Here is a 27,358-nt window from a genome sequence, read left to right on the forward strand (position 1 = left end):
CAGTACTTACAATTTGTTTTTTCATCTTAAGGCTGAAATTGGATTGAACGCCAAACATTGTGGTAACAGCTTCAAAGTGATTTCATCGGATCCATGAGATGCTGAATGCCATTTCTCTTGGTTTCACATACTGCATGGTTCTCGGCACTGGGTGCCTTCATTGGTTCCTCATTAAATGTCAATTGCTTGAATGAAATCTTTTAAATCCTCTTTATTATGGAGGTGCGATGTTAAAATGAATGTAACCTTATTTTGGTATACTTACATCTGCAAACTGTCAGCATTTACAGGAAACTACTACATTAGGTGAAGAATGCTATATTATCCACATATGTTCGCTGTGCGACTACATAAAAATTAAACAAAATGCTTTGAAGTAAACTCTGATATTGTTTGTGTCTGATCTGTCAGCCAAGACTTTGGATGATCAGCAGATGGTCCAGTGTACGCTTCCATGTCAATTTTTAATTGCCAATAATATTACATTTGTTCTTTGTCTTGATCTTGTAAATGACATTATTAGCTTACTTTTTCCATCCAAAACCCCATGACTATTCTAAACCAACAGCATTGTTGTAGGTAGACAAAAATGCTGGAGAAACTCAGCGGGTGAGGCAGCATTGATGGAGCGAAGGAAATAGGCAACATTTCAGACCCACTCTGAAGAAGGATCTCGACCCGAAACGTTGCCTATTTTCTTCGCTCCATAGATGCTGCCTCACCCGCTGAGTTTCTCCAGCATTTTTGTCTACCTTCGATTTTCCAGCATCTGCAGTTCCTTACAACAACGCATTGTTGTAAGTGATCATTTCAATGATATTTAATCAGAGTGGTCTTACTGATACCTTTCTGACTGTCTTGTAGTCTTGTACTCCATACCATCAATATTCACCAAAAGGCTTGGCTCAAACACAAAATAGTCTTATGGAGTTCAGGGCGAATGAGAGAAATTCTACACAAAGGCAGAAAGTTTGAGTATAGTGTTCGCAACAAGGAAATTCCATCAATTTTTAGGAAGTTTATTCTTAACTGTGCTAGCAGCTCATGCCACTTCTAGTGTTACCGAGTATCAACTCATTTTCAACAGGAGCATTGTCAAGTATGTACTACTAAGCAATCTTATTTCAGAATGACTGCAGTTGAGAATTGGCAATCTTAAACCCCTGTCTCACGGTGCGAGTTCAATCAAACTCGTGGTAATCACGTGGAATTAACGTAGTGGGAACGTTGGAACTCGTAACGCTAACGGCAGGTACTCGGGAAACATGTTAACTCGTGAAAATCTTTCAACATGATGAAAGATTTCCACGAGTCAAATTTACTCTTGAAGGAAATTTTTTTAACTTTTAAACTCGTAAGAACGTAGTAGCCCGTGAGTTTACCGTAGTGACTCGTGAGCCTACCGTGGGCACTCTTTAACTCAGCGGGACAGGCAGCATCTCTGGAGAGAAGGAATGGGTGACGGGATGACTCCATCTGCACTCATTCCAAAGTCTCCACATCCTCCTGTAATGAGGCAAACAGAACTACAGGCAATACTCCAAATGCGGGCCAAGTCTTTTAGAGCATTGCCCTTAACAGTGAAGGCAAGTATATTTACCTCCCAACTTGTCCCACCACCTTCAGTGAGCTATGAACTTGGACTCCAAGATCTGTCCGCATGTCAACACTGTTAACTATACTCACCCCTTGCATTCAAACTCCCAAAGTGCAACTCCTAACACTTGTTCGGATTAAACTCCATCTGCTATTTCTCCGCCCATTTTTGCAGCTGATCTATGTCCCACTATATCTTCTCACAGCCTTCCTCACTATCTGCAACTCCCAGTTTTGATGTCATCAGCAAACTTACTCGACAACCCATCCACATTTACATTCAAGTTATTTATCTATAATCACAAAGAAGCAGAGGTCCCAGCACAGATCTGTGGAACTTCATTGTTCACAGACCCCGGCCCATTATATCTACCTTCCACCACATCCCTCTTTCTTCAACGAGTAAGTAAGTTGTGAATCCATATGACCATCATTGTGAATCCCGTGCATCGTCCATGAGGGACTTTATCAAAAGCCTTACTTAATTCCATGTAAACAACATCTACCTTCAATCTCCCTCGTCACCTAAAAAAAACCTCAATCAGGATAGTAAAATATGACCTGCTGTGCTAGCTGTCCCTAATTAGTCCAATCTCTTCCAAATGGGAGTGTGATTAACGCTGGCCAACATGCCCCATTTACGTAAGCCCCTGCCTGCATTTGGCTGATATTCTTATAAACCTCTCCTATCCATGTACTTGTCCAGATGTTTTTTGAGCATTGTGGCAGTATCTGCCTCAACTACCTCCCCCAGCAGCCCGTTCCATACATCCACCACCCTTTGTTTAAACAAAACGTTACCCTATATGAGCTCGTGGCAATGGCCTCTGCAGTCCGTCTGTCTTTTTTCTTTTTGTCTGTTAGTGGATGTCTTGGTTTTAGTTTTTTATATTATTTTTAGCTGTGTATATGGGGGGGTGGGTGGGAACTTTTTAATCGCTTCCCTGTATGGGGACCCGACTTTTTCCTTGTCGAGTCTACGTTGTCGTTGAGCCTAACATCGGCGGCCTCCAACCGGAATCGACCTGGGGCTCCAGTCGCAGAGCCTGCGGACTCACCATCACGGAGCTGGCCGACTTCGGAGCGTGGGGAGCTGTGGTGGCGCGTGGCTGCGACCCGACTTTGGAGCTTTGGAGGCTTCGGCTGCAGGCCCTGTGGACGGTAACAGCGGGAGCTCGCGGGTCCCTAGTGGGAGACCGCTTTTCGGAGCTCCCGCAACGGCAAACTTCGCCCGCCCGAATCAAGGGGTTTAAATCGACCCGGAGCGGGGCCATACATTGCCCGGCGTGGCTCAAACGGCCGCAGGACTTACCATCGCCCGCTGGGGGGCTCTAACATCAAGAGCCTCGATCTGCTCGATGCAGCAGTTTGACTGCTTGACTGCGGGAGAAGAATAAGAACAGAGAACAGGGAAGAGATAAGACTTTTGCCTTCCATCACTATGAGGAGGTGTTTGGGGATTCACTCTGATGGATGTATTGTGTGGAATTGTGTTAAATTGTGTGTTTTGATTTTTTGTTGTTTGTTGTTATGACTGCAGAAACGTAATTTTGTTTGAACTTATGTTCAAATGACAATAAACGATATTCTGATTCTGATTCTCCATTATCTTAAACATATGTCCTCTGGTTCTTAATTGCCCAACTCTGAGTAAAAGACTCTGCGCATTTACCCTATCTATTCCTCTCAGGATCTTATACACTTCTATCCGATCACCCCTCATCCTCCTGTGTTTCATAGAAACATTGAAAATAGGTGCAGGAGGTGGCCATTCGGCTCTTCGAGCCAGCACCGTCATTCATTGTGATCATGGCTGATCGGCCCCAATCAATAACCCATGCCTGCCTTCTCCCCATATCCCCTGATTTCACTAGCCCCTAGAGCTCTATCTAACTCTCTCTTAAATCCATCCAGTGATTTGGCCTCCACTGCCCTCGGTGGCAGGGAATTCCACAGATTCACAACTCTCTGGGTGGAAAAGTTTTTTCTCATCTCAGTCTTAAATGGCCTCCCCTTTATTCTAAGACTGTGGCTCCTGGTTCTGGACTCGCCCAACATTGGGAACCTCTAGCTTGTCCAGTCCTTTTATAATTCTATATGTTTCTATAAGACCCTTCCCCCTCATCCTTCTAAACTCCAGTGAATACAAGCCTAGTCTTTTCAATCTTTCCTCATACGACAGTCCCACCATCCCGGGGATCAATCTCGTGAACCTACGCTGGGCTCCCTCAATCACAAGGATGTCCTTCCTCAAATTAGGGGACCAAAACTGTACACAATACTCCAGATGTGGTCTCACCAGAGCCCTATACAACTGCAGACTCGATGTACCGAATGGCCTAATTCTGCTCCTATCAATTTGTGAATTTATATAAAGTGTAGGAAAGAACTGCAGATGCTGGTTCAAACCGAAGATAGATACAATAGAGCTGGAGTAACTCAGCGGGTCAGGCAGCATCTCTGGAGAGTAGTATACAACTTAAAGCACACGGCATTGGGGGTTCAGTATTGATGTGGATAGAGAACTGGCTGGCAAACAGGAAGCAAAGAGTAGGAGTAAATGGGTCCTTTTCACAATGGCGGGCAGTGACTAGTGGGGTACCGCAAGGCTCAGTGCTGGGACCCCAGCTATTTACAATATATATTAATGATCTGGATGAGGGAATTGAAGGCAATATCTCCAAGTTTGCGGATGACACTAAGCTGGGGGGCAGTGTTAGCTGTGAGGAGGATGCTAGTAGACTGCAAGGTGACTTGGATAGGCTGGGTGAGTGGGCAAATGGTTGGCAGATGCAGTATAATGTGGATAAATGTGAGGTTATCCATTTTGGTGGCAAAAACAGGAAAGCAGACTATTATCTAAATGGTGGCCGATTAGGAAAAGGGGAGATGCAGCGAGACCTGGGTGTCATGGTACACCAGTCATTGAAAGTAGGCATGCAGGTGCAGCAGGCAGTGAAGAAAGCGAATGGTATGTTGGCTTTCATAGCAAAGGGATTTGAGTATAGGAGCAGGGAGGTTCTACTGCAGTTGTACAGGGTCTTGGTGAGACCACACATGGAGTATTGCGTACAGTTTTGGTCTCCAAATCTGAGGAAGGACATTATTGCCATGGAGTGCAGAGAAGGTTCACCAGACTGATTCCTGGGATGTCAGGACTGTCTTATGAAGAAAGACTGGATAGACTTGGTTTATACTCTCTAGAATTTAGGAGATTGAGAGGGGATCTTATAGAAACTTACAAAATTCTTAAGGGGTTGGACAGGCTAGATGCAGGAAGATTGTTCCCGATGTTGGGGAAGTCCAGGACAAGGGGTCACAGCTTAAGGATAAGGGGGAAATCCTTTAAAACCGAGATGAGAAAAACTTTTTTCACACAGAGAGTGGTGAATCTCTGGAACTCTCTGCCACAGAGGGTAGTTGAGGCCAGTTCATTGGCTATATTTAAGAGGGAGTTAGATGTGGCCCTTGTGGCTAAAGGGATCAGAGGGTATGGAGAGAAGGCAGGTACGGGATACTGAGTTGGATGATCAGCCATGATCATATTGAATGGCGGTGCAGGCTCGAAGGGCCGAGTGGCCGACTCCTGCACCTAATTTCTATGTTTCTATGAATGGGTGACGTTTCGGGTCGAGACTCTTCTTCAGACCTGACCTTATCGAAAGCTGTAATAAAATCCATGCATACAACAGCTACTGCCTTCGCCCAGCGATTGCCCCGTACACTAGTTTAGTTTAGAGATACAGCACGGAAACAGGAGGCAAAAGTCGGCCATTTTGAAACAGGCCCCAAACTCTCGCCCTCCTCTCCCTGCTTCAACTATTCTCTTTTTACTTCAGAAACAGGCCCTTCCCATCGAGTCCGCGCCGACCAGCGATTGCCCCGTACACTAGTTTAGTTTGGAGATACAGCGTGGTAACAGGAGTCAACTGTCGGCCATCTTGAAACAGGCCCCAAAGGAATAAAGTCCAAGCTTGCTCAACCTCCCACTGTAGCTCAGGCCCTCTAGTCCTGGCAATATCCTGGTAAATCTTCTCTGCATACTTTCTAGCTGAACAACACCTTTCCTATAGCCTCACGTGCTAATGCACCAGGTAATAGATCAGTGTCAGTAGCTTTGGGAATGAGCATGTAATCTGTCAAATAAATTTGGATTAAGGACATTCTAAGGACATTAAGCTCACCTCATATTGGAGAGACAGGATTTCAATAACTGAATCTTATTAATTCCCTTGCATGCAATGAGAACTCTTCCCTCTATTTTTGGAAAATACCTTTTTACTTTCTTCCTATTCAGTTTGCAGGCTCAACTGTGTAAAAACCTTTTTTTTTCTGGTTGCACTTCTGTTTACCTCAGTCAAGTGGTATTTAAGCAATTAGAAGTGACCCATCGCCCTCAAGGACAGGAAATGTGTTTTCCGGCAAATTACTTTCCGCAAAAACTAGCCTAAATCATATGATGATCAGCACTTTTTTGTTTAATTCATATGATGCATTTTGTTCCTTGTGATGAACACTGTCTCTGGTTTTTGGCATTGATGTGTGGCGTCCTGTGAATCATTCAACCATCTAAATACTTCTCAAGCACCGTGTCTCGCTCCCCTGCCAATTTCACCATTTTCCCACAACCTCGGTTATTGATGGATTACAATTCCCCTAATTAATCATGCACTGAATCATTTAATCAGTAGTCTGGATTCTTATTTTTGGACTGTCCAGACAGTAAAAATTGACATGACCATCCAGTTCTCCCGTCTGATGTAATATGGGGTGAATGCCACCTCACAGCTGGATGCTATTACCAACTGACATGGTCCTTTCATTGGTTTTTGTTGACGTGGAGTGCACGGTGACAGGGCTGCATTTCCTTTTGAATCTACACTAGCAGAATTCTGGACCATTATTGCATTTTTTGGCAACAATTCTAAAAGAGGGTTTGAACTATGTGAATTAGGTTTCAAGCTTCAGTCCTCAATTTTCTGTTCAGAAATGGACCTGCAAAATATCTAGAGTTGCCTGATTGAAGTTTCATATTTGTATTAAATGTCTTACACTTTGCTCTTTCTTTGACTTACATTCATTGTGATCTGCGAATGCATATTTGCAGCTCTTCAAAGCCAGATTATGAATAGATAAGGGAACAGGAAGAAAGAGGTCTTATTTTGTTAGAAATTATTGCATGAAGTTTTTGCAGAGTTTCATAAAGTTGAATGATCTGAAGACGGAATCCATTAATTATGATTGATCCTTTTTTTAATTTCTGTTTCAATCAGGGATTTGCGATTCAATAAAATAAAAGATATTCCAGTTGCAGCCTTCAGACGTTTGAAGCACCTCAATACACTGTGAGTACCTTTCTCTCTCATTTTCTCAGCAGCTTTTCTTTCCTTCGCTCCTGCCAGTAAGTTGAGAGAGGTGGCAGTGATTCACAATTTCCATGAGTGACCTCAGGCTGTCGGCTGGCAGCCACGGTACTGACTTGAATTTTGTTAGTTGGCGCTTCAATGTGATCTGAGATGATGCTCCTTTATAGTAACCTTGAGTGAAATGTAAATTGCAGTGTAAACACTGTTACCTTGTAGCAGCATCTGGCTCTGTCGCATTCCTAGTCATCGAGTCATACAGCACAGAAACACGCCCTTCAGCACAGTTTGCTCATGCCGACCAAGGTGCCCCATCTACACTTGTCGCACTGCCCATGTTTGGCCTATTTCCCTCTCAACCTTTCCTATCGCTGTACCTGCCCAAATATATTTTAAATGTTGTAGTTTCTGCCTCAACTACATCCTCTAGCAGTTCATTCCATATACCACTATCCACTATCCACTGTGTGGAAAACATTGCCCCTCAGATTCCTATTAAATCTTTCCCCTCTCATCTTAAACCCATGTCCTCTGGTTCTTGATTTTCCTACACTGGGTAAAAGACTACATCTATGCTATCTATTTCCTTCATGATCGTATACACTTCAATAAGATCACCCCACACACCAAGGAATACAGTCGTAGCCTTCCCAACCTCTCCCTATAGCTCAGGCCCTCGAGTTCTGGCAACATCATTGTTATTCTTTTTCTGCACTCTTTCCAGCTTAACACCTTTCTTGAATAAAATACTCAATATTGGATGCAATAATCCATCTCACCAGCGCCTTGTATAGCTGTAAGGTAATATCTCAACTTCTATACTCAAAACTTTGACTGATGAAGGGCAATATGCTGAAATCCTCCTTATCTACCTGTGATGCCACTTTCAAAGAACCATGTGCCTGCACTCTGAGATCCTTCCGCTCCACAGCACTCCCCAAAGCCCTCCCAACTTTGAAGGTCCTGCTCTGGTTAGACATTCAAAATGCAACACTTCACATTTATTTGCATTATACTCCATTGACCATTCCTGTATCCACTAGCCCAACCAATCAAGATCCTGCTGTAAACTTTGACAACCATCTGTGCTATCAACAATACCACTGACTTTCGAGTCATCTACAAACTTACAAATCATGTGTTGCATCTGCCACCCTCTAGTCTTCCGGCACCTCGCACATATTGAATGATAACTCGTATATCTTAGTCCGGGCACTTGCAATTTCGTCTGTAGCTTCCCACCGTATCCTCGGATATATTTGATAAGCCTCAGGAGATTTGTCTCTCTTCATACATATTAGGATATTCAGCACCTTCTCGACCATAATATTGACTGTCCTCAAGACACATCCATTGACTGCCCCAAGTTCCCCATTCCTCATGGCTTTCTCCACAATAAAAATCAGAGGAGAATGTAAAATTTGACCTTGCCCATTTCCTGTGGCTCTACACGGAGATGACTGCTTTGAAACCCGAGGGGCCTTGAAGGGTCACGGCCCGAAACGCCACCCATTCCTTCTCCCCAGAGATGCTGCCTGTCCCGCTGAGTTACTCCAGCTTTTTCTGTATATCTAGGGCCCTATTTTTGCTCCTATACTCAAATCCTAAACCTAACCCTTTCATTCAGCATGATGCATAACTATATGACAAAATATACTACCTAATGATATATGAGCACAATGTATTGCTGTGTTTACCTCAACTATTGATTCTGTGGACAATTTCTGGCGATGTGTATGTTTTTCTTGTTATTGCAAAATATGAAATAAAAACCCCTAAGGCCGCATGATCTTTTATTTGTCTACAAATTAACACAAATTGCTTCATCTATGGTACGTTAAGTTGGGGAAAAAAACTGACATGCAAGAAAATGTCAATCATTTTACAACATCCCCAAAGCTGATTGATTAATTATGTAGGTTTCGAGGTTGTACTTGAGACAGGAACATTGGTCAAATACTGAGCGTGCCATCCTGTTATAGTGGAACCATGTGACTGACTCTGGCATCTCATCTGAAGAGCAGAGCCTAGAGCATGGTGCAATTGCGCTGGAATGTTCGCCGTTACATTACTAACTTTTACTTTGCCACTGGATTGCATTATTAGTTTTGTGGAATATAAAGTTTGAATGTCATTGATCTCAGGAATTTGGAGCATAATTTCTACTTGTCTCAGCCTGCATCTGTTGAGGTTTTGGCATTTTCCCAACAGTCCCTCTATGTAGATGCATGTAATGTATTTAAGTTTAGCTCCATGAAAATAGGAGTTGGCTGTTTACCATCCAAGCTTGTTCTGCTGATTGCCAAGATTATGGTGAATCTGATCTAATGTCAGAAGCCTGCCATTTCCCCTCATTCTATAACAACATTTACAAAAATCTATTAATCATGTGATAGGAGCAGAATTAGGCCATTCGGCCCCTCAAGTCGGCTTTGCCATTCAATCATGGCTGATCTATCTCTCCCTCCTTAAGGGCCTGTCCCACTTTCCTGAGTTACTCACGAATTCTCCCGAGTTTTCCCCTTGATTCAAACTCGGAGAATGTCTATAGGAGTCCGTATCGAGGCCGTAGGAATCCGTAGATATATCGTAGCGGCTCGTTATGCCAGCCGCAGGTACTCGGGGCATTAGGTAAGTCGGGGCGTTTTTTCCAGCATTACAAAAAAGTCCACGAGTAAAAAGATAATCCTGAGGAGAAGTTCGTAGATAACAATCTTGATTTTTTTTTTTAAGGTCCTTTCAACTCGGCAGAGGACTGGGGAAAGTGGGACAGGCCCTTAACCCCTCGTGCCTTTCCCCCAGAACCCCTTACACCCATACTAATCAAGAATCTATCTATCTCAGCATAAAAAAATATCCTTTGACTTGGTGTCCACTGCCTTCTGTGACACATAATTCCGCTGGTTCACCACCCAGCTTTGAAATTAATCCCCACAGCTTTGAAATAGAAAATGGAGCTATCACTAATTGCAGTTGGGAAAGAGGGTTCCAAATTTTTATCACTTCCTGTATGTGATATTTCCATACCTCGCCCTGAAATATTGACCTTAATTTTAAGATTATGTCCCTGTGCAACACCGTGGAGCAGCAGATGGTTTGCATGTTCTCCGTGTCTGTGTTGGATTTTTTTCCAGGCACACAAGTTTTCCTCCATGTATCCCAAGTTGGTGGGTGGATTAATTGATTACTGTAAATTAGCCCTTATGTCGGTGGATGGAGCAGAATTTGATAGAGGGGTAGGGGAAGAAATGATGGGCATGTGAATGAGAATACCTACAGTGAAATGGGGGAATAGGATTAATTATACTGCTCGAAGAGCCAAATGTGGACGAGATGGGCAGAATGACGCCATCCAATATCCTATACCATAGAATCATGGAGCTATACAGCATGGAAACAGGCTTGACCTGAAACATCAACTATCCATGCCCTCTAAAGATGCTACCTGATCCACTGAGCTACTCTCGCACTTTTTATTCTATGGAAGCAAGCACTTCGGCCCAGGCTATTCATGCTGATCATGTTGGCCGCCTGGGCTCGTCCCATGTGCTTGTATTTGGCCCATAGCTCTCTAAACTTTCCTAGACTCATCTGTCCAAATGTTTTTTGTAAGTCATAATTGTATCAGCTCCTCTGGTAGCTTGTTCCAAATACAGATGAACCTTTGAGAGGAAAAAGTTGCCTTTGCTGTCCCTCTTAAATTTATCCTCTTATGCCCTCTACTTTTGAAATCCTTTATCACGAGGAAAAAGATCGAGAAACTTTATCTAAGCCTGCATGGTCTCGTGTACTTCATTATTTTAGTTTAGTTTAGAGATGCAGTGCGGAAACAGGCCCTTCGGCCCAGAGAGTCCGCGCCAATCCCCACACATTAAAAGAAGCCTACACACACCAGGGACACTTTACACTTATACCAAGTATACAAATCCAAGCCAGTTAACCTACAAACCTGTACACCTTTGGCGTGTGGGAGGAAACCGAAGATCGCATAGAAAGCCCACGTGGTCACGGGGAGAATGTACAAACTCCATACAGACTGCACCACATAACCATATAAACCATGTAACAATTACAGCACGGAAACAGGCCATCTCGGCCCTACAAGTCCGCGCCGAACAATTTTTTTCCCTTAGTCCCACCTGCCTGCACTCATACCATAACCCTCCATTCCCTTCTCATCCATATGCCTATCCAATTTATTCTTAAATGATACCAACGAACCTGCTGCCACCACTTCCACTGGAAGCTCATTCCACACCGCTACCACTCTCTGAGTAAAGAAGTTCCCCCTCATGTTACCCCTAAACTTCTGTCCCTTAATTCTGAAGTCATGTCCTCTTGTTTGAATCTTCCCTATTCTCAAAGGGAAAAGCTTGATCACATCAACTCTGTCTATCCCTCTCATCATTTTAAAGACCTCTATCAAGTCCCCCCTTAACCTTCTGCGCTCCAGAGAATAAAGACCTAACTTATTCAACCTATCTCTGTAACTTAGTTAACTTAGATAACCGGGTCTCTGGCGCTGTAAGGCAGCAACTCTACTGCTACGCCACCATGCAGCCCTTAACTTCCATCTCTTAGCCCCCTACGCTGCTAAGAAAAAAGTCCCAGCCCATGTGGCCTCTCCCAAGAACAAGCCTAACAATGTGGTGATTTTTTCTTTGTACCATTTCCAACTTAATTATGCTCTTCTCTCTGGTTCCTTGCACAGTGTCTCACAACAAGGACAAGGCTAGGGATTGGGCAAGTTTCCCAGCAACCAACCTCTCACTGTAGAAGCAAGGCAGGCAGGAGTTCTCGCCGTTTCCCAGCCAACGGTAGCACTGTTGGCTACACATCTGTTTATAGATAATACTATAAAGCCTATGATGCTGAATGTGTCAGCATTCTACTTTCCAGTGCCCTCAACCCCCTTTTGTTTTTGTTGCTTTGCGACTTTTTTCTCCAGATTGTAAATCTGCCTTGATCTTTACTGTTATGAATATTTTTTTTCTTCTGATTTTGTTGTACCTTAATTGATGCTGACATTGGTTTGAGAAGGGTCTCGATCCAAAATGTCACCTGTTCCTTCTCTCCAGAGATGCTGCCTGTCCCCGCTGAGTTACTCCAGCTTTTTGTGCCTTATCTTTGGTTTATTCTTATCATCGAGATTAAGTGAAAAGCTTTTGTTTGGATGCTATCCAATCGAATCAAATTTTAATACATAGAACAACAGTCAAGCTGTATTTAGTCATAATTTACTGCATGTATTTGTTTTTAGCAAGTAGAATCCTTGGAAGTAAAACTGTTTTATTTGTAGTAAATTATTTTTTGAATCCAAATGCTCATTTAGGTTTCTTGATTTTCAATTGAACAATGACCATTTTTGTCTCGCAGCATTGATGACCATCTAACTAAAAATCTGGAATCTTAGTTTTGCATTATATTTGCTATTTGGAAAGTATTGACACATAGTTAGTTTAACAAATTTGTTTTGGTGCTTATAAAATGTAATATGGCCTTCTCAGTTTAGAATCAAATAATCTGTACACGCCCTTTGTGTCTGTTCCCTTCCAATCTCTCCCACCCCCAATGGTGCCACGATCAAGATGGATTTAGACATTAAATGTCATCAACCATTTGTCCTGGACCAACTACATTGATGCTTCAGCCGAGAAAGAACACCAAAGCTTTGACAATTCCTACTAACTTTCACAGATGCATCGTGGAAACCATCCAATTGGGATGCATCACATCCCGGTTTGGCGGCAGCTCTGCGCAAGACCACTAGAAATTGCAGAGAGTTGTGGATGCAGCCCACTCCACCATGTAAACCAGCCTCAACCCCCATCCCCCAATCGCCCCTATCCACACTTCACATTTCCTCTGCAAAGCAGCCAAGAACCGCTTACACCCCTGTCATCCCTATTTTTCCCATCAGGCAGAAAGTCCAAAGGCATGAAGGCATGTTAGATAATTAGATTGGATTCTTCCCCGCTGTTAGTAGACGACTAAACAGTGCTCTCATAAGATAGGGGTGTAATTCCGATCTCCCAACCTACCTCACTTATTTTAATCTTCTTTAACTGCAACATTATAATGTTGTCTTCACCCTGCACACTATCTGTTGAACTTAAATGTATGGCTTAAAATGCTGGAGTAACTCAGCGGGACAGGCAGCATCTTGGAGAGAAGGGATGGATGACGTGAGAACGACAGTACAAAGCAGACGATGATAAGGATATGTAGAATGGTTCATTGTTAGCTATGGGGAAGGTGACACGGAGGCACACAATCAGTAAAATTAATCAAAAGGACAGTGAATCTAGTCAGAGAAGTTAGAGAAATCAATATTCATACAGCTGGGGTTTAAGCTGCCCTAGCTGATGGGTATGGCTTAATTGTACTCTTGTATAGTATGAACGTTCTTATAGAAACTTACAAAATTCTTAAGGGTTGGACAGGCTAGATGCAGGAAGATTGTTCCCGGTGTTGGGGAAGTCCAGAACAAGGGGTCACAGTTTAATGATAAGGGGGAAGTCTTTTAGGTCCGAGATGAGAAAAACATTTCTCACACAGAGAGTGGTGAATCTGTGGAATTCTCTGCCACAGAAGGTAGTTGAGGCCAGTTCATTGGCTATATTTAAGAGGGAGTTAGATGTGGCCCTTGTGGCTAAAGGGATCAGGGGGTATGGAGAGAAGGCAGGTACATGATACTGAGTTGGATGATCAGCCATGATCATATTGAATGGCGGTGCAGGCTCGAAGGGCCGAATGGCCTACTCCTGCACCTATTTTCTATGTTTCTATGTTTCCCCAAGGAGAACCCAGCTTCCCCAGTCTAACATTTGTGGCTGAAATCTCTCATCCCCCCCCCCCCCATCTGTATTATTTTAGTCTGGTCTTTGCTGCACCCTCACATGGATCCTAACTGTCTTCCTCAAGCATGTTGATCAGAGGGTTGCTCCAAAGCACAATTGCACAGTTCCTAATGTTGACTTAAATGAGTCAAAAACATTAAATCTGATGAATGGTTATTGCCCTGAAATAGTAACTCTTTCTCTCTCTACAGACGCCTGATATGCTGAACGTTTCCAGTATTTTCTTCTTTTATTTAAGGCTCCCAAATTCAGTAGTAGTTAGCATTTGTACTATTCTTTTTTTTAAATCTTGAAATCAAAGCAACTTCATTCGGCAATAAAATCTTAAGCAGCACAAGAATGTACTTTAATTCAGTGGCTGATTGTGCGCTTTCATGAAAGGTAGATGTATAGTCTGATTACGTGCTCTCCTGCATTGAGTCTCTTGCCTTGGGGATAATGACCTCATACCCTGCTGTCTGTGGACTGGAATGTTGGTGGTCTTTGTTCCTGTAAAGTACAATGTCCTAGGATTTTTTTTCCACTCCTGCTGCTATTTTGAAAGAGTGTAATATGCCGTGGAAATGGGGCTATTTCAGCATTGATACTGAATGCTCTTAAAATGCAGGGATTGTAATTGTGTTTGGTTTCTAACTTGCAACAAAGCGCTAAATATGGGACAGACGGTTTTACTTGCAGGACCTACCATTTTATAGCTTCCAGGATTGCTATTTAAATTCGGCAGTGTATGTGGCTCAGCTTCAAATTTACTTTTGCAATTCATTAAGACATCTTCCCGTTTTAGAAAAATAATACTTGGAAAAAATAGTTAATGCAACAAATTGCGATCTGAGTTAACAAGAGCGTATTTGCACTCGTGCAAATGAATGTTGTGCAAATTAGTGTTGGGGGCTGACTCTCTTGAGCACACAAGCATCACAATTATTGATTGACAAATAGATAGATAGATAGATAGATAGATAAATACTTTATTAATCCCCTTATTCAGGGGAAATTCTGATGTCCATGCAGCACACTAATAAAAATACAACACAGTATTCGTAAAGAAATTCAACACCAAAACATCCCCCACAGTGATTCCCACTGTGGGGGAAGGCACAAAGTCCAGTCCCCATCCCCTTGTCCACCTTGTCCACCCAAAGTCGGGCCCAACTGAGGCCTCCACAGTCGCCGCCACGGCGCCCGATGTTCTCGCCGGGTGATGGTACTCCGGCGTCGGGAGAACCCCCAGCAGCTTTGGGTGCCAGGAACGGCCGCCTTCCCACCGGAGCCCGCGGCTTCCAAGCCAACAGACCGCGCCAGACGGAGCTCCGCACACTGGTGATCTCGGCGAGATGCAAGTTCAACGTCGCAGCTGGCCGCTCCGCAGAACCGCGGCTCCACGATGTTTTCCTCGGCGGTACCAAGCATACTGGAGTCCCAGCGCGGCGACCCAGGAAAGACATCGCCCGCTCCGCAATAGCGCTCCAGCGCTGCACTGCCGCCAAAGCCGATGTTCTGGCCAGGTCCCCTCAGGGAAACGTCGCTCCAGGACTCGCTGGTAGGCCGCGAGGACAGGTCGAAGACGCTGCACGGAGGAAGGCAACCCCTCCGACCAGGTAGGGACTTAGAAAAGCAGTTTCCCCCTTCCCCCCCACCACCCCCCACACATAAAAGATTTAGACCCCCTGACTGTACATTTAGCGAACTCAAAATAATAAAAAAGAAGGGGAAAAAACGGACAGCTGCAGGACAGGCAGCCGTTCAGGACAGCGCCTCCTCCGGGTATATGCCCACAACCATGTTTACTGTGAGGGACAAATAAGTCTGATCTGCAAGTTTCCTTCATTACCATCACAATGGTGTGATGGTAACCGGTAGGCGGCGCGGCTCTCGCCAGCAGCGGCCTCTGCAGTCCGTCTGCGTTTTTATTATTTTATGTCTATGTTTTAATGTAGTTTTTGTTATTTTTGTTGGGGCATGTGTGTGGGGGGGGTGGGGGTGGTGTGGGGGGGAGGGGGAAACTTTTAAATCTCTCCCTGCACGGGAGACCCGACCTTTTCTTTGTCGGGTCTCCGTTGTCGTTGGGGCTGCAATGAGGAGCGGCCTCCAACAGGAAAACCGGGGACTCCAGTGCCGACAATCACCTCACCGTCGCGGAGCTGGCCGAGTCCAGAGCGGGTGGAGCTGTGGTGGACGCTGCTGCGGCCCGACCCCCGGAGATTCGGTGGCTGCAACTGCGGGTTTGGCGGACGGCACCGGGAGCCCGCGGGTCCCTGGAGGGAGACCGCTTTTCGGGGCTTCCGCAACGGCGACTTCTCCCGCCCGAGTTGCGGGGTTGAAGTGCTCCTGGAGCGGGGCCTTACATCACCGCCCCGCGCGGCTTGGAATGGCTGCGGGCTGCGAGCGCGCACCGGGGGCTCTAACACCAAGACCCGGTGCGCGAACTTGCATTACCCGGCGTGGTTTAATGGCCACGGGACAATTCGCCATCGCCCGCCGGGGGCTTTGACTTTGACTCTGACATGGGGGGGGAGAGTGCAGTGGAGAGAGAAGTTTTTTTGGCCTTCCATCACAGCAATGTGATGGATGTTTATGTAAAATATGTTGTGTCTTGGGTCTATTTGTTGTAATGTATGGCTGCAGAAACGGCATTTCGTTTGGACCTCACGGGGTCCAAATGACAATAAATTGAATTGTATTGTATTGTATTGTATTGTATTGTATATAATTTAAGGTGAAGGTGAAAGTGCAGATGCTGGAATCTTGAGCAAAATGTTAAAACTCAGCAGGTCATGCGACATCTGTGGAGGGAATGGATGGATGGACCACCCCCCTGCCCCACCTCGTTTAGAAGGTGAAGATGTCCAGTGTAATATAGGCCAATTAACATGCCGCATGGTCTTGCATTTGTGACAATAAAACACTCTTGACTTGACTCTTGGTGGATGCATATGTGAACCTATCTTTATGTACAATAATGTGCTTTTATTTTCAAACTGATTAATGCTTGCAGTGTACATCACCACACCAGGTCGTGTCTTACTAACTTGATCAACTTTTTGAGGCAATGACGAAGGTGATCGATGAGGGTAGGGTTAGGGTTGTCTACATGGATTTTAGCAAGGCATTTGATCAAGCTGATCCAGAAGATTAAGATGCATGGGATAAATAGTGACTTTGTCCTTTGGATTCAGAGCTGTCTTACTGATAGAAGGCAGAGGGTTATGGTGGTAGGCTTTGAAAGGGTATAGAGGAGGTCTATCAGAATGCCATTTGGATTGAAGGATATCAGCTACAGGGGAAGGTTAGACAGACAAATTATTTTCTCTGGAGAGTTTGAGGGGAGACTTGATAAAGTATATAGATTTATGAGAGGCATAGATAGGGTAGACAGAATATTTTTCTCAGGGCGAAAGTATCAAATTATTCTAGCACTTTGTGTCTTAAAATTTAGGGAGTTGTGATCACTACCCCCAAAATGCTCTTCAACTGTAACATCAGTCACCTGCCCAGGCTCATTTCCCAGCACTCTGTCCAGTATGTTCCCACCTCAGGTTGGACCATCCACATACTGTTTCATGAAACACTCCTGCATACACCTAAAAATGTTTGCCTCATTTACGTCATTAGCAATGTGTAAGTCCCAATCATTATTGGGGAAGTTAAAACCACCCATTAAGACAACGCTGTTGCTTTGGCGTCTTTCTGTAATCTGTCTACATATCTGAATATTGCAATTTGAAGCTTTAATAATAATAATGGATGGGATTTATATAGCGCCTTTCTAATACTCAAGGCGCTTTACATCGCATTATTCATTCACTCCTCAGTCACACTCGGTGGTGGTAAGCTACTTCTGTAGCCACAGCTGCCCTGGGGCAGACTGACGGAAGCGTGGCTGCCAATCTGCGCCTACGGCCCCTCCGACCACCACCAATCACTCACACACATTCACACACATTCACACACAGGCAAAGGTGGGTGAAGTGTCTTGCCCAAGGACACAACGACAGTATGCACTCCAAGCGGGATTCGAACCGGCTACCTTCCGGTTGCCAACCGAACACTTAGCCCATTGTGCCATCTGTCGTCCCGACTTTAGATCCACTCTACCATCGTTCTAGCAATATAGACAAGTTTGTGGATCCTCGCCCTAAAGGGCCTGTCCCACCAGCATGCGACTCCATGCAGCAAGCGTGACCTAACGTGGTCGCTTGAGCCGTATGGCCTCGCGGGGCCGGTCCCACTTCGATCGCCGAAGCCATATGGAGTTGTGCAGAGCTGGTCCCGACATCGCGCGGGGCTCAGAAAAACTGACCGTGTTCAAAACTTCCGCGCGGCAACGGCCTGCCGGCCTGCAGCTGCCTCGACGCCGTACGCACAACCTCGACGAGCAACTTCCCGCGGACTTCGCTCGAACTTCACGTCACTCACTCGACCTCCGCGCGGCCCCCGCTTCCGGTTTGGTCGAGCTCGTCGCATGCAGGCGCATGCTGGTGGGACCGGCCCTGTACGGGGATCACTCAACCTCCGCGCAGCACCCGCTTCCGGTTTGGTCGCGCTTGCCGCATGCAGGTCGCATGCTCGTGGGACAGGGTCTTTACTCTTCCAAAGTCCATAGCCCCAAGCATGGATTCGGGCTCCAAGTTTATCTGCTTTTCTTTGCATTTCAATACTCCTTGCATTGAAATAAACACACTTCAACGCATCAGCATCACCATATTTCTTCACCTCTCGCTGCCTGTCCTTCCTTTGACACTTACTGGTCCTAACCTTGACATTCCCATCACTCCTTCCAATTTCTGATTTACTAATTTGATTCCAACCCCTCCTGCCCCTAAAGGTTATTAAACCCTCCTGAGCCCATGCTCCTTCGGCTCAACTCGTGCAGAAAAATGAACCGGAGGGCAACCATGACTGTTATAAGCTTTATTTTGCAATATTTGGCAAAGAAAGGTGTCATTGTAAAATATTGCTTTCAAAACTTCCCACGGTCAGAATGCCACCATTGTAATAATCAGGCCTTTTTATGAAATCATAAAAAATGGGAAAATCTAACTTCTTGCATTTGTCTTTTTTTCATGAAAGTTGTTAACCATTTGGAACAATCTGCCTTTTGATTGCTCTACTTTACTTGCGGAAGGAAATATTTTGTTCTGAAAGTGTGCTTACAGTATGGTTAAACAGATTAGCTAACCCAGCTTGGTTTGATTCTTTACATGATTAAGGGGAGCTTATATTGGAACTAATACTTGCTTGTAATTTAGAATGCAAAGTAATAAGGCATTTGCAAGCTTGGTTTGACGATTTTTCCCCTTTGAGCTATATTTGGACATTTTGAACATGAGAAATTAAAGTGAAAGGAGACCTCTCAAGTCCAAGTGTGTCCATGTTTTCCCAGATGTAAATATTGAAATTATTGAGGAAGCAATTAAAAATATGTGTCTAATTTCTTATTGAATTGTATTAGAGTTGATGTGATTTATTAGATATAAATCACAATATATGTCATGCAGGAATAAACCCTTCAAAATGTTTAAAATGACACACCCCACAATTTATACTTCCTAAAATCAATCTTGGCTTTGAAGATGAATTGCTACTCAATTGAGCTTAATTGCTGAGATAAAGTTGTTTGCCTATTAACTGTGTGGCTACATTAGCTAAATATTAACTTTCAGAATTGGTTAGATCATTTAAAGTGTTATTTTCTTTTGAGCCAGTTGGCTGAGCTCCCCGTCCATACAAAACCTTGGCAGGTGAAAGGTGGCAGTAAATGTTGGATCTTTAGGTGAATTTGTTTGTGGCAGAAGGAGCTAAAGTGTTTCCTCCCGGTTCAGCAAGTTGCGCAGGAAATCTCCATCGCCAGATCTGTCTGATTTTCACTGAAGGGACATCGATTGTCAGAGAGCAGATTGTATGGGGCTGGGGGTGGGGAGGGTGGTCAGGAGAGGAATGTTAGGAGGGAGTAACTCAGCGGAGCAGGCAGCATCTCTGGATAAAAGGAGACCCTTCTTCAGACTCAACCCGAAACATCACCTATTCCTTCTATCCAGAGATGCTGCCTGTCCCGCTGAGTTTCTCTAGCATTTTGTGATGATCATTAATTGTCCATGAATGGATTGTAAGTGCTGGTGAGGTCTTGATTGGCCAGGAGAAGGTCCCCCAGTGAATGGCTGAGTGGGGAGGGGGGAGACAGACGTTGCGATGGTTGGTTGCTTGGTTGGGAGTGCACTGAATGGGGAGAGGGGAGAGGGGTAATGGCACCCACGCCACACCATTTGCATCACAAACTGCTTGCCCCAATATGTAAATGGAGCCTTTTCTCTGTTAATATTCTTGATCTACCCACTGGCTCTTACAAGGTTGGCTGTGGGCCAAAGACCTTATTAATGGAGCCCTGCAACTAAATTATTTTCAGGAAACCTCTTCCTCGAGAATTTCTGGCTCTGGAAGTTGCCTCGCCCCTCCCTGTTTTGCCGGGCACTCTTGTTCGCAATCGAAGTTGATTTTGATTTGCCTCGTAGGATTTAGAGCATGTAATATATTGCTGACTATCACTTAAATAATCTATTAACCATAATTGGTGCTGAGTACACGAGGTTCATGCGCCTTGCAGAGGCAGTCAGTCGCACACCAAACCATTTAATCCACAATCTCCCACTGTTGCTGGGAGAATCAGAGCAAGAGTGTAATGGAGCTGGGGAGGAGCATGATATGGACCAGATTACAGGGTGAGGGGAGATATTGGGGGGGGGGGGGGGTGAATTGAAGGCTGATTCTGTAAGATAGACACAAAATGCTGGAGTAACTCAGCGGAGCAGGCAGCATCTCTGGATAAAAGGAGACCCTCCTTCAGACTCAACCCGAAACATCACATATTCCTTCTATCCAGAGATGCTGCCTGTCCCGCTGAGTTTCTCTAGCATTTTGTGTTGATCTTCAGTGTAAAGCAGCATCTGCAGTTCCTTCCTACACGTTGATTCGGGAATGGCTTAATAGGGAGGTCTTCAGGATACCTGCTGGGGCAATAGTCTTACGAGTGATCAGATGGGGCAGGCATATGACATTAGATAAAAGGTCCACTTGATGCGTAAAGTACTTGTTAGAATTTGTCCTGATTAATGCAATTATGCAGTGTAATCATGGGACCACTCAGCTGAATTTTTGGGTTATCTTTAAAGGAAAAATGGTTGAGTCTTGCCTCAAGCAAAACAGCCGGTTCTCATGAACTTTGGTTGTTCTTTCAGTGTTTACTGTCTGTGCGTTTAGTTGCAAGCTAGACATTATCATGTCTTTTTTAAGCGATAATGCATGACGTTTTTAAGTACATGATGAATTTTCCACTGTTTATGTTGATTTTTGCTGTCTGCCTCTCCTGTGTGTTCATCAGATAGGCTTGCCAAAATTGCTTTCCCTTTGTACCTGTTATGGACCAAAAGATAAATGAATCTGTGATATAATTTATCAAATTATATCTGCATATTTTTTCAGTTTGTAATACTATACTAAATATTTTTTTTATAGGCTGTTAAACAACAACCAAATAAGGAGAATTCCCAGGGGTGCGTTTGAAGACTTGGAGAATTTAAAATATCTGTGAGTAAACCACCTTCGTATTTAAGTGTTGTAATGGTTAGATGAGCAGCTGTGCCGTGTTGGACAAGATTGTGGTCAGTTCTGGTTTAGAATCACTTGTGTCAAATGTCAATTTATGTCTGGAAGTGCTGAATCAAAACATAATTACAGATGTTTGCTCAGAAATATTTGAGGTCTGGTTGGAAATTCAAAGCTATATATGGCCAAAATGAAGTTACCTCGGTAGGTTTTCTCCTTTCAGAGGTCAAATGTGTAACTATTCTTTGCTCTTTGGGTGGCTGGAAGGTTTTATAATTGGAAGACATGACAGGCACCTTCAGCGTTTGGCTTGTAGCTATTACTGCCAGAGAGGTCTCTTGCACATTCCTTTATGTTCTTCTGTGAGGACTGTCTTAACCATTGTCCATTTTAAGTTTGCTTGTTTATACATCTTTTATGATAAATCAAACTCGAACCCAAATCCTTCATCTTTCTAAACAAGGAATCGGCAAATGAATTGCTCAGCAAATGCATTGCTTCCTGTGCAATCCTTCACAATTTAGTGTAGTTTAGTTTATTAATGCCCAGGACATTCTGTGAATGCATTAGATGCAGTCTGGTTATTGCGACATCTTTGTTATTTGGATGCAAGTAAAATATTGTAGATACAAACTCCTTATGCCACATGATTATGAATATTTAGTTCCATACTTTTCAATAAGGAAAAAAGATGAATGTTTTTCTTGCACAGCATCAGAATTTGATCACCGCAGGGATCCATTATATTGTAAAAGATAGAAGGGAAAAGCCTGCTGGAAATATGAGGTTTGGGAAATGTTCAATTGAAACAGGTTAAAACTGTTTGAGCAGAAAATAATTAAATTAACAGCTGCAAAGAATGTACAGTAAAAATAGATTGAAATAAAATCATGTGTAGAACATGAGACATTTGCAATGTTCATTTTATTGTCTTTGTTGTACGACCTGACATATTTCGCTCAATATATTTCTCTTTGTTGACACAATTTTATTGATACAGTAATTTCTCCATCACCATAAAACTTTCACAATCTGTCACTGGGAGCGGGAGCACACCATTATTGACATGAAGAACAAAGTATAACTTTTTATTGTTCTACTGCAAGTGCTGTGTAAATGTGACAAGTTCATAATTATTGCAGAGAAGTGCTATGACGAACTCTGCCATTCTTTATGAACCTGTTTTGAAGGTTGTAATGGTGAGCTGCAGAACCAAGGAACAAGCAATGCTGCTCTGCTCTTGGCTGCTCGTCTCACTCAGTGTGTGCAGGACATTATAGTTTAAGCCAGAAAAACCCACACTCATGTTTTCCAGCTGTGTGCAAGAGCAAGATTTCTGGCTTATGCTTTACATTTTGCATTTGCCATCCCACGGTATACTCACAACTCTTTAGTTGTGGGAATTTTCACTGCTGCTCCATTTTCATCACCTTTGGGGTCCACACAAACCACTTGGAGGTTTAATTTTTTCAAAAGTGAATTATATTTTCATTTTAGGGTTGTAGACTTCCTGCCGTTGATTTTGTGTTGTGTACTTAACTTTAGATGTATGGGTTACATTCTAATTTATTTCCCAAACTGTTGAACTCGAAGGAAAATAAAGATTAGTTACATTAGCACTTCAATAGCTTGTAACATGTTTTCAGTTTACTTAATTTACACACAGTAAATTATGTTATTATTGCACAGTTATACTTTTATGGCACAGTAATGTTTAGTGGGTAATCTGTGCCATGATTTCATAGATTACCTGTATTGTGTAATGGAGTTCCTCATGTTTCACACAACAGGGTGCAATATTTGAAAATTAGTTTGTTTTAAAAATGTGCCAATTTATTAATTATTTTTGAATTGTTAATGCTACACGCAAGCAGGGTTTAGGGTTCAGTAACATGAAGGCATAACAAACACACATTAAATTGTAACATTAAAAATTGCTGTTGCTAAAAATGTGAAATAAAAACAGAAAATGCTCTGATAATAGGTAATCATTTCCAACATTTTCTGCTTTTTGTTTTAACTTGAGAACAACAATAGCTTTACGTTGCTAGGGAATTGCATATTGTGAATCAATTCAAAGGTACTAAAAATTCAAAAAGGAGCATCATTGAGAAGAAGTAGTTTTTTTCTTTTTTGTAAGTCTGGATGGAAGATTTGCAAAACACTGGCAACAGCAAGATGCACCATCACCACAGATCAAAGTCATGTTAAGGCTTTGTTTTGATCAATATTTGTTTTTCTGCTTCCATTGTGTTAACTTTCTGTTCATTCCTGTACAATTCAAAATCTGAATGATGTATAACACAACACTAAGCTCCTTATCTGATTATTAACATGAGTATTAATTTGCTGCCAAATTATTTTCACCAGATAAATGGCCGTATCAGAGGCCAGTTTGCTTTTCTCCCAGTTTCGGTTGTATCACGGTTGCTGAATAATTAAAATGGCTTGTGCTGCAAAGATTTTAAACCATCTTATTTTGTGGAGCTGTAACAAATCAGTAAGAAAACACACAGCTTTCAGGCAAACAAATGTCCAACTTAGCACATGTTTTTGACATCTAAATGTGCTTGGAACATACAACAGCTTTACAGACTTAGTCCATTGAACCATTTACTTTCAAAGCTGCCATTTCAAGCCAAGCTGTAGGCTTTAAACACAACACTCTGGTTTAGTCTGCCTCGGCAGCATGTTTATGATTTGGGATCCAAATCTTTTTTTTGAAGAATAGATATAAAAATACCTGTAGCAATGGAATTTTTGGTGAATGTTTTTTCATAAAAATTCTGCAGAAGCAACAATGTCACCAGACATTTGATGCCATTATTTTCCATAACATATTTGCCATTTCATTGTTACATCTCATCGTCCATGTATTTCAGTGACATTCCCACAATCTTCCATTTCTAAACAGTTTGTCAGGCTCCTTTGTCCATAGGTTCATCAGCTCTAAGAGCAGAATTAGGTAATTCAGCTCATCAAGTTGACTCTGCCATACAATCATGGCTGATCTATCTTTCCTTCTCAACCTCATCCTCCTGCCTTCTCTCCATAACACCTGACACCCTTACTAATCAAGAATCTGGCAATCTCCGCCCTAAATATATCCAGTGACTTGGTCTCCACTGCTGTCGATGGCAATGCATTTCACAGATTCACCATCCTCTGACTAAAGAAATTCCTCCTACTCCTTTCTAAAGGTACATCCTTTAGAAGATTGAGGGGGGATCTTATAGAAACTTACAAAATTCTTAAGGGGTTGGACAGGCTAGATGCAGGCAGATTGTTCCCGATGTTGGGGAAGTCCAGGACAAGGGGTCACAGTTTAAGGATAAAGGGGAAATCCTTTAGGACCGAGATGAGAAAAACATTTTTCACACAGAGAGTGGTGAATCTCTGGAACTCTCTCCCACAGAAGGTAGTTGAGGCCAGTTCATTGGCTATATTTAAGAGGGAGTTAGATGTGGCCCTTGTGGCTAAAGGGATCAGGGGGTATGGAGAGAAGGCAGGTACAGGATACTGAGTTGGATGATCAGCCACGATCATATTGAATGGCGGTGCAGGCTCGAAGGGCCAAATGGCCTACTCCTGCACCTATTTTCTATGTTTCTATGTTTCTATCCTTTTATTCTGAGGCTATGGCCTCTGGCCCTAGACACTCCTACTCGTATTCCTCTCCACATTCACTCCATCCAGGCTTTTCACAATTCAGTAAGTTTCAGTGAGTTCACCCATCATCCTTCTAAACTCCAAATCCATCATGTCATCCACCATATGTTCCTTCAACATCATGCACACTTGAATTATTATAGCTTGTTTGGCTGGTCCAAATTCTGTCTTAACCTCCTGTTGAATAGACACAAAGTTCTGGAGTAACTCAGCGGGTTGATTAGCATCTTTGGAGAAAAAAGATAGGCGAACATCAGCTTAGTTACTCCAGTACTCTTAGTTACTCCAGAACTCCTGTGTCTATTCAACAGGAGTAACATGACAAAACGTCACCTGGCCATGTTCTCCAGAGATGCTGCCTGACCTGCAGAGTTGCTACAGAACTTTGTGTCTTATTTTGTAAACCAGCATCTACAGTTTCTTGTGTCTCCAGTTGAATAATTTGGTTTCAGTGGCATAAATTATCAGATTTTCCCAATTTTATACCTCAACATGAGTTAGAGTTATGAAATGGACTTAATATTTGTACAGCCTAAAGGGGATGTCCCACTGCGGCGACCTAATCTGTGAGTTTAGAAGAATTTGTCCTCGACTCAAACTCGCAGCATGGTCGACACGAGGTCCTATGAGGTCACTGAAACTCTCCTTCATGCCAGAGGGAAGTTCCCGAATACTCGCGGCTTCAGTTTGGTTGCAGAAAATTTTTCAGCATGTTGAAAAAAGTTTCCGCAAGTAAAATTTGGTCGGCATGGTTCTTTTTGACTCGTAGTGCAGTGGAGTGGAATCGCTATTTAGTTACAGGCAGTCGAGGGCAGCTGTAGGCAATCTCCTCCGCTGACCGGGCATTTTGATTGGCTCATTGGAGTTTTCAGGACCCAGGAAAACCGACCAGTAGTTAAAATGCCCGCTAAACTTTATTATACTCTTTATTATACTTTATGATGCTCAGTGACTCGCTGAGTTCCTGCAGCACTTTGTAATTTAAGCTTGCTTTTAGTGTAGCTGCTTGCAGTGTAGCTGCTGCTGCTGGCGCTGACGATGGCGGCCACGGTGTACTGCTCCTTACTGTTTTGTATGTGTTTGTTTGTCTGTGACGTCTGTGAAAACCCTACAAAGATTACTTTCACGACAGAGGTACTCATAAACATCGGACATACGGTACCTCCAAACATCGTTCCAGATTTCTCTCACTTGCTGGATTATTTGGACATACTCGTCGGCGGGGCTGTGGCTGCGTTCAAGGTCTTGAGACTGAGGAGGACCCGTGGGAAGCGCTCTGGAGCACTCACGCGACTCCGGCGACAAGGATCACGCACACCACTCCCGAGCATATTCCTGGCAAACGTAAGTTCTCTCAATAACAAAGCGGACGAACTGCAACTCCTGCGCCGGACAAACAAGGACTTCTCTTGAGCCGCCGCCCTGTGCTTCACCGAGACCTGGCTGTGTGAGTCAACACCGGACAATGCGCTGCAACTGGCTGACTTCCAACTTCACAGAGCGGATCGCGAAGTGGAGGCAGCGGGGAAATCAAGAGGCGGTGGAATATGCTTTTATACCAACCAGGACTGGTGCAGCAACATCACGGTAATGTCAAACTTCTGCTCTCCCAGCCTAGAATCCTTCTTTATAAACTGCAAACCCTTCTACTCTCCGAGGGAATTTAACTTTTTTATTCTCTCTGGAGTTCACATCCACCCCCATGCCTGTGTAAGTGAGGCCCAAACACAACTCGCTGACCAGGTAATGAGGGTAGAGAGTGACTTCCCGGACTCCATGGTCATTGTTTTGGGGGACTTTAACAAAGCTAACCTCAGCCGAGACCTTCCAAAGTACAGACTTCATGTTACTGCCCCACCAGAGGGGAGAGAGAGAGAACACTCGATCACTGTTACACGTCAATCAAGAACGCATATCTCTCTGTTCCCAGGGCAGGTCCGGGTCTCTCTGATCATTGTCTATTTCACCTTATTCCGACCTACAGGCAGAAGCTAAAAGCTGCTAAGCCTGTGGTCAGAACAATGAAAAGGAGGACAAGCGAGGGCATTGAGAACCTACAATCCTGCTTTGACTGGACGGATTGGAATGTGTTCAGGGAAGCAACCACAAGCCTCGATGAGTATACAGACATTGTGACATCACACGTCAGCTTTTCCAAGGAGAGTTGCATTCCAACTAAGACCCGGACATGGTTCAACAACAACAAGCCATGGTTCACTGCAGAATTCAGACAGCTCCGATGGTCTAAAGAGGAAGCCTACGGGAGCGGGG

General features: G+C 43.6%; 1 protein-coding gene across 2 annotated transcripts in view; it reads left to right on the forward strand.

Annotated features, from left to right (window-relative positions):
• pxdn (peroxidasin) overlaps positions 1 to 27,358 on the forward strand; it is a 220,355-nt gene that overhangs the window by 64,397 nt on the left and 128,600 nt on the right. For both annotated transcript variants that reach the window (XM_033021677.1, XM_033021678.1), the window contains exons 2-3: positions 6,870 to 6,941; positions 21,329 to 21,400. In XM_033021677.1, the coding sequence (XP_032877568.1) occupies positions 6,870 to 6,941; positions 21,329 to 21,400 (144 nt within the window). The remainder of the gene's footprint in view (positions 1 to 6,869; positions 6,942 to 21,328; positions 21,401 to 27,358) is intronic.

The sequence above is a fragment of the Amblyraja radiata genome, chromosome 5 (genome assembly GCF_010909765.2).
Source record: "Amblyraja radiata isolate CabotCenter1 chromosome 5, sAmbRad1.1.pri, whole genome shotgun sequence".
NCBI classification, from domain to species: domain Eukaryota; kingdom Metazoa; phylum Chordata; class Chondrichthyes; order Rajiformes; family Rajidae; genus Amblyraja; species Amblyraja radiata.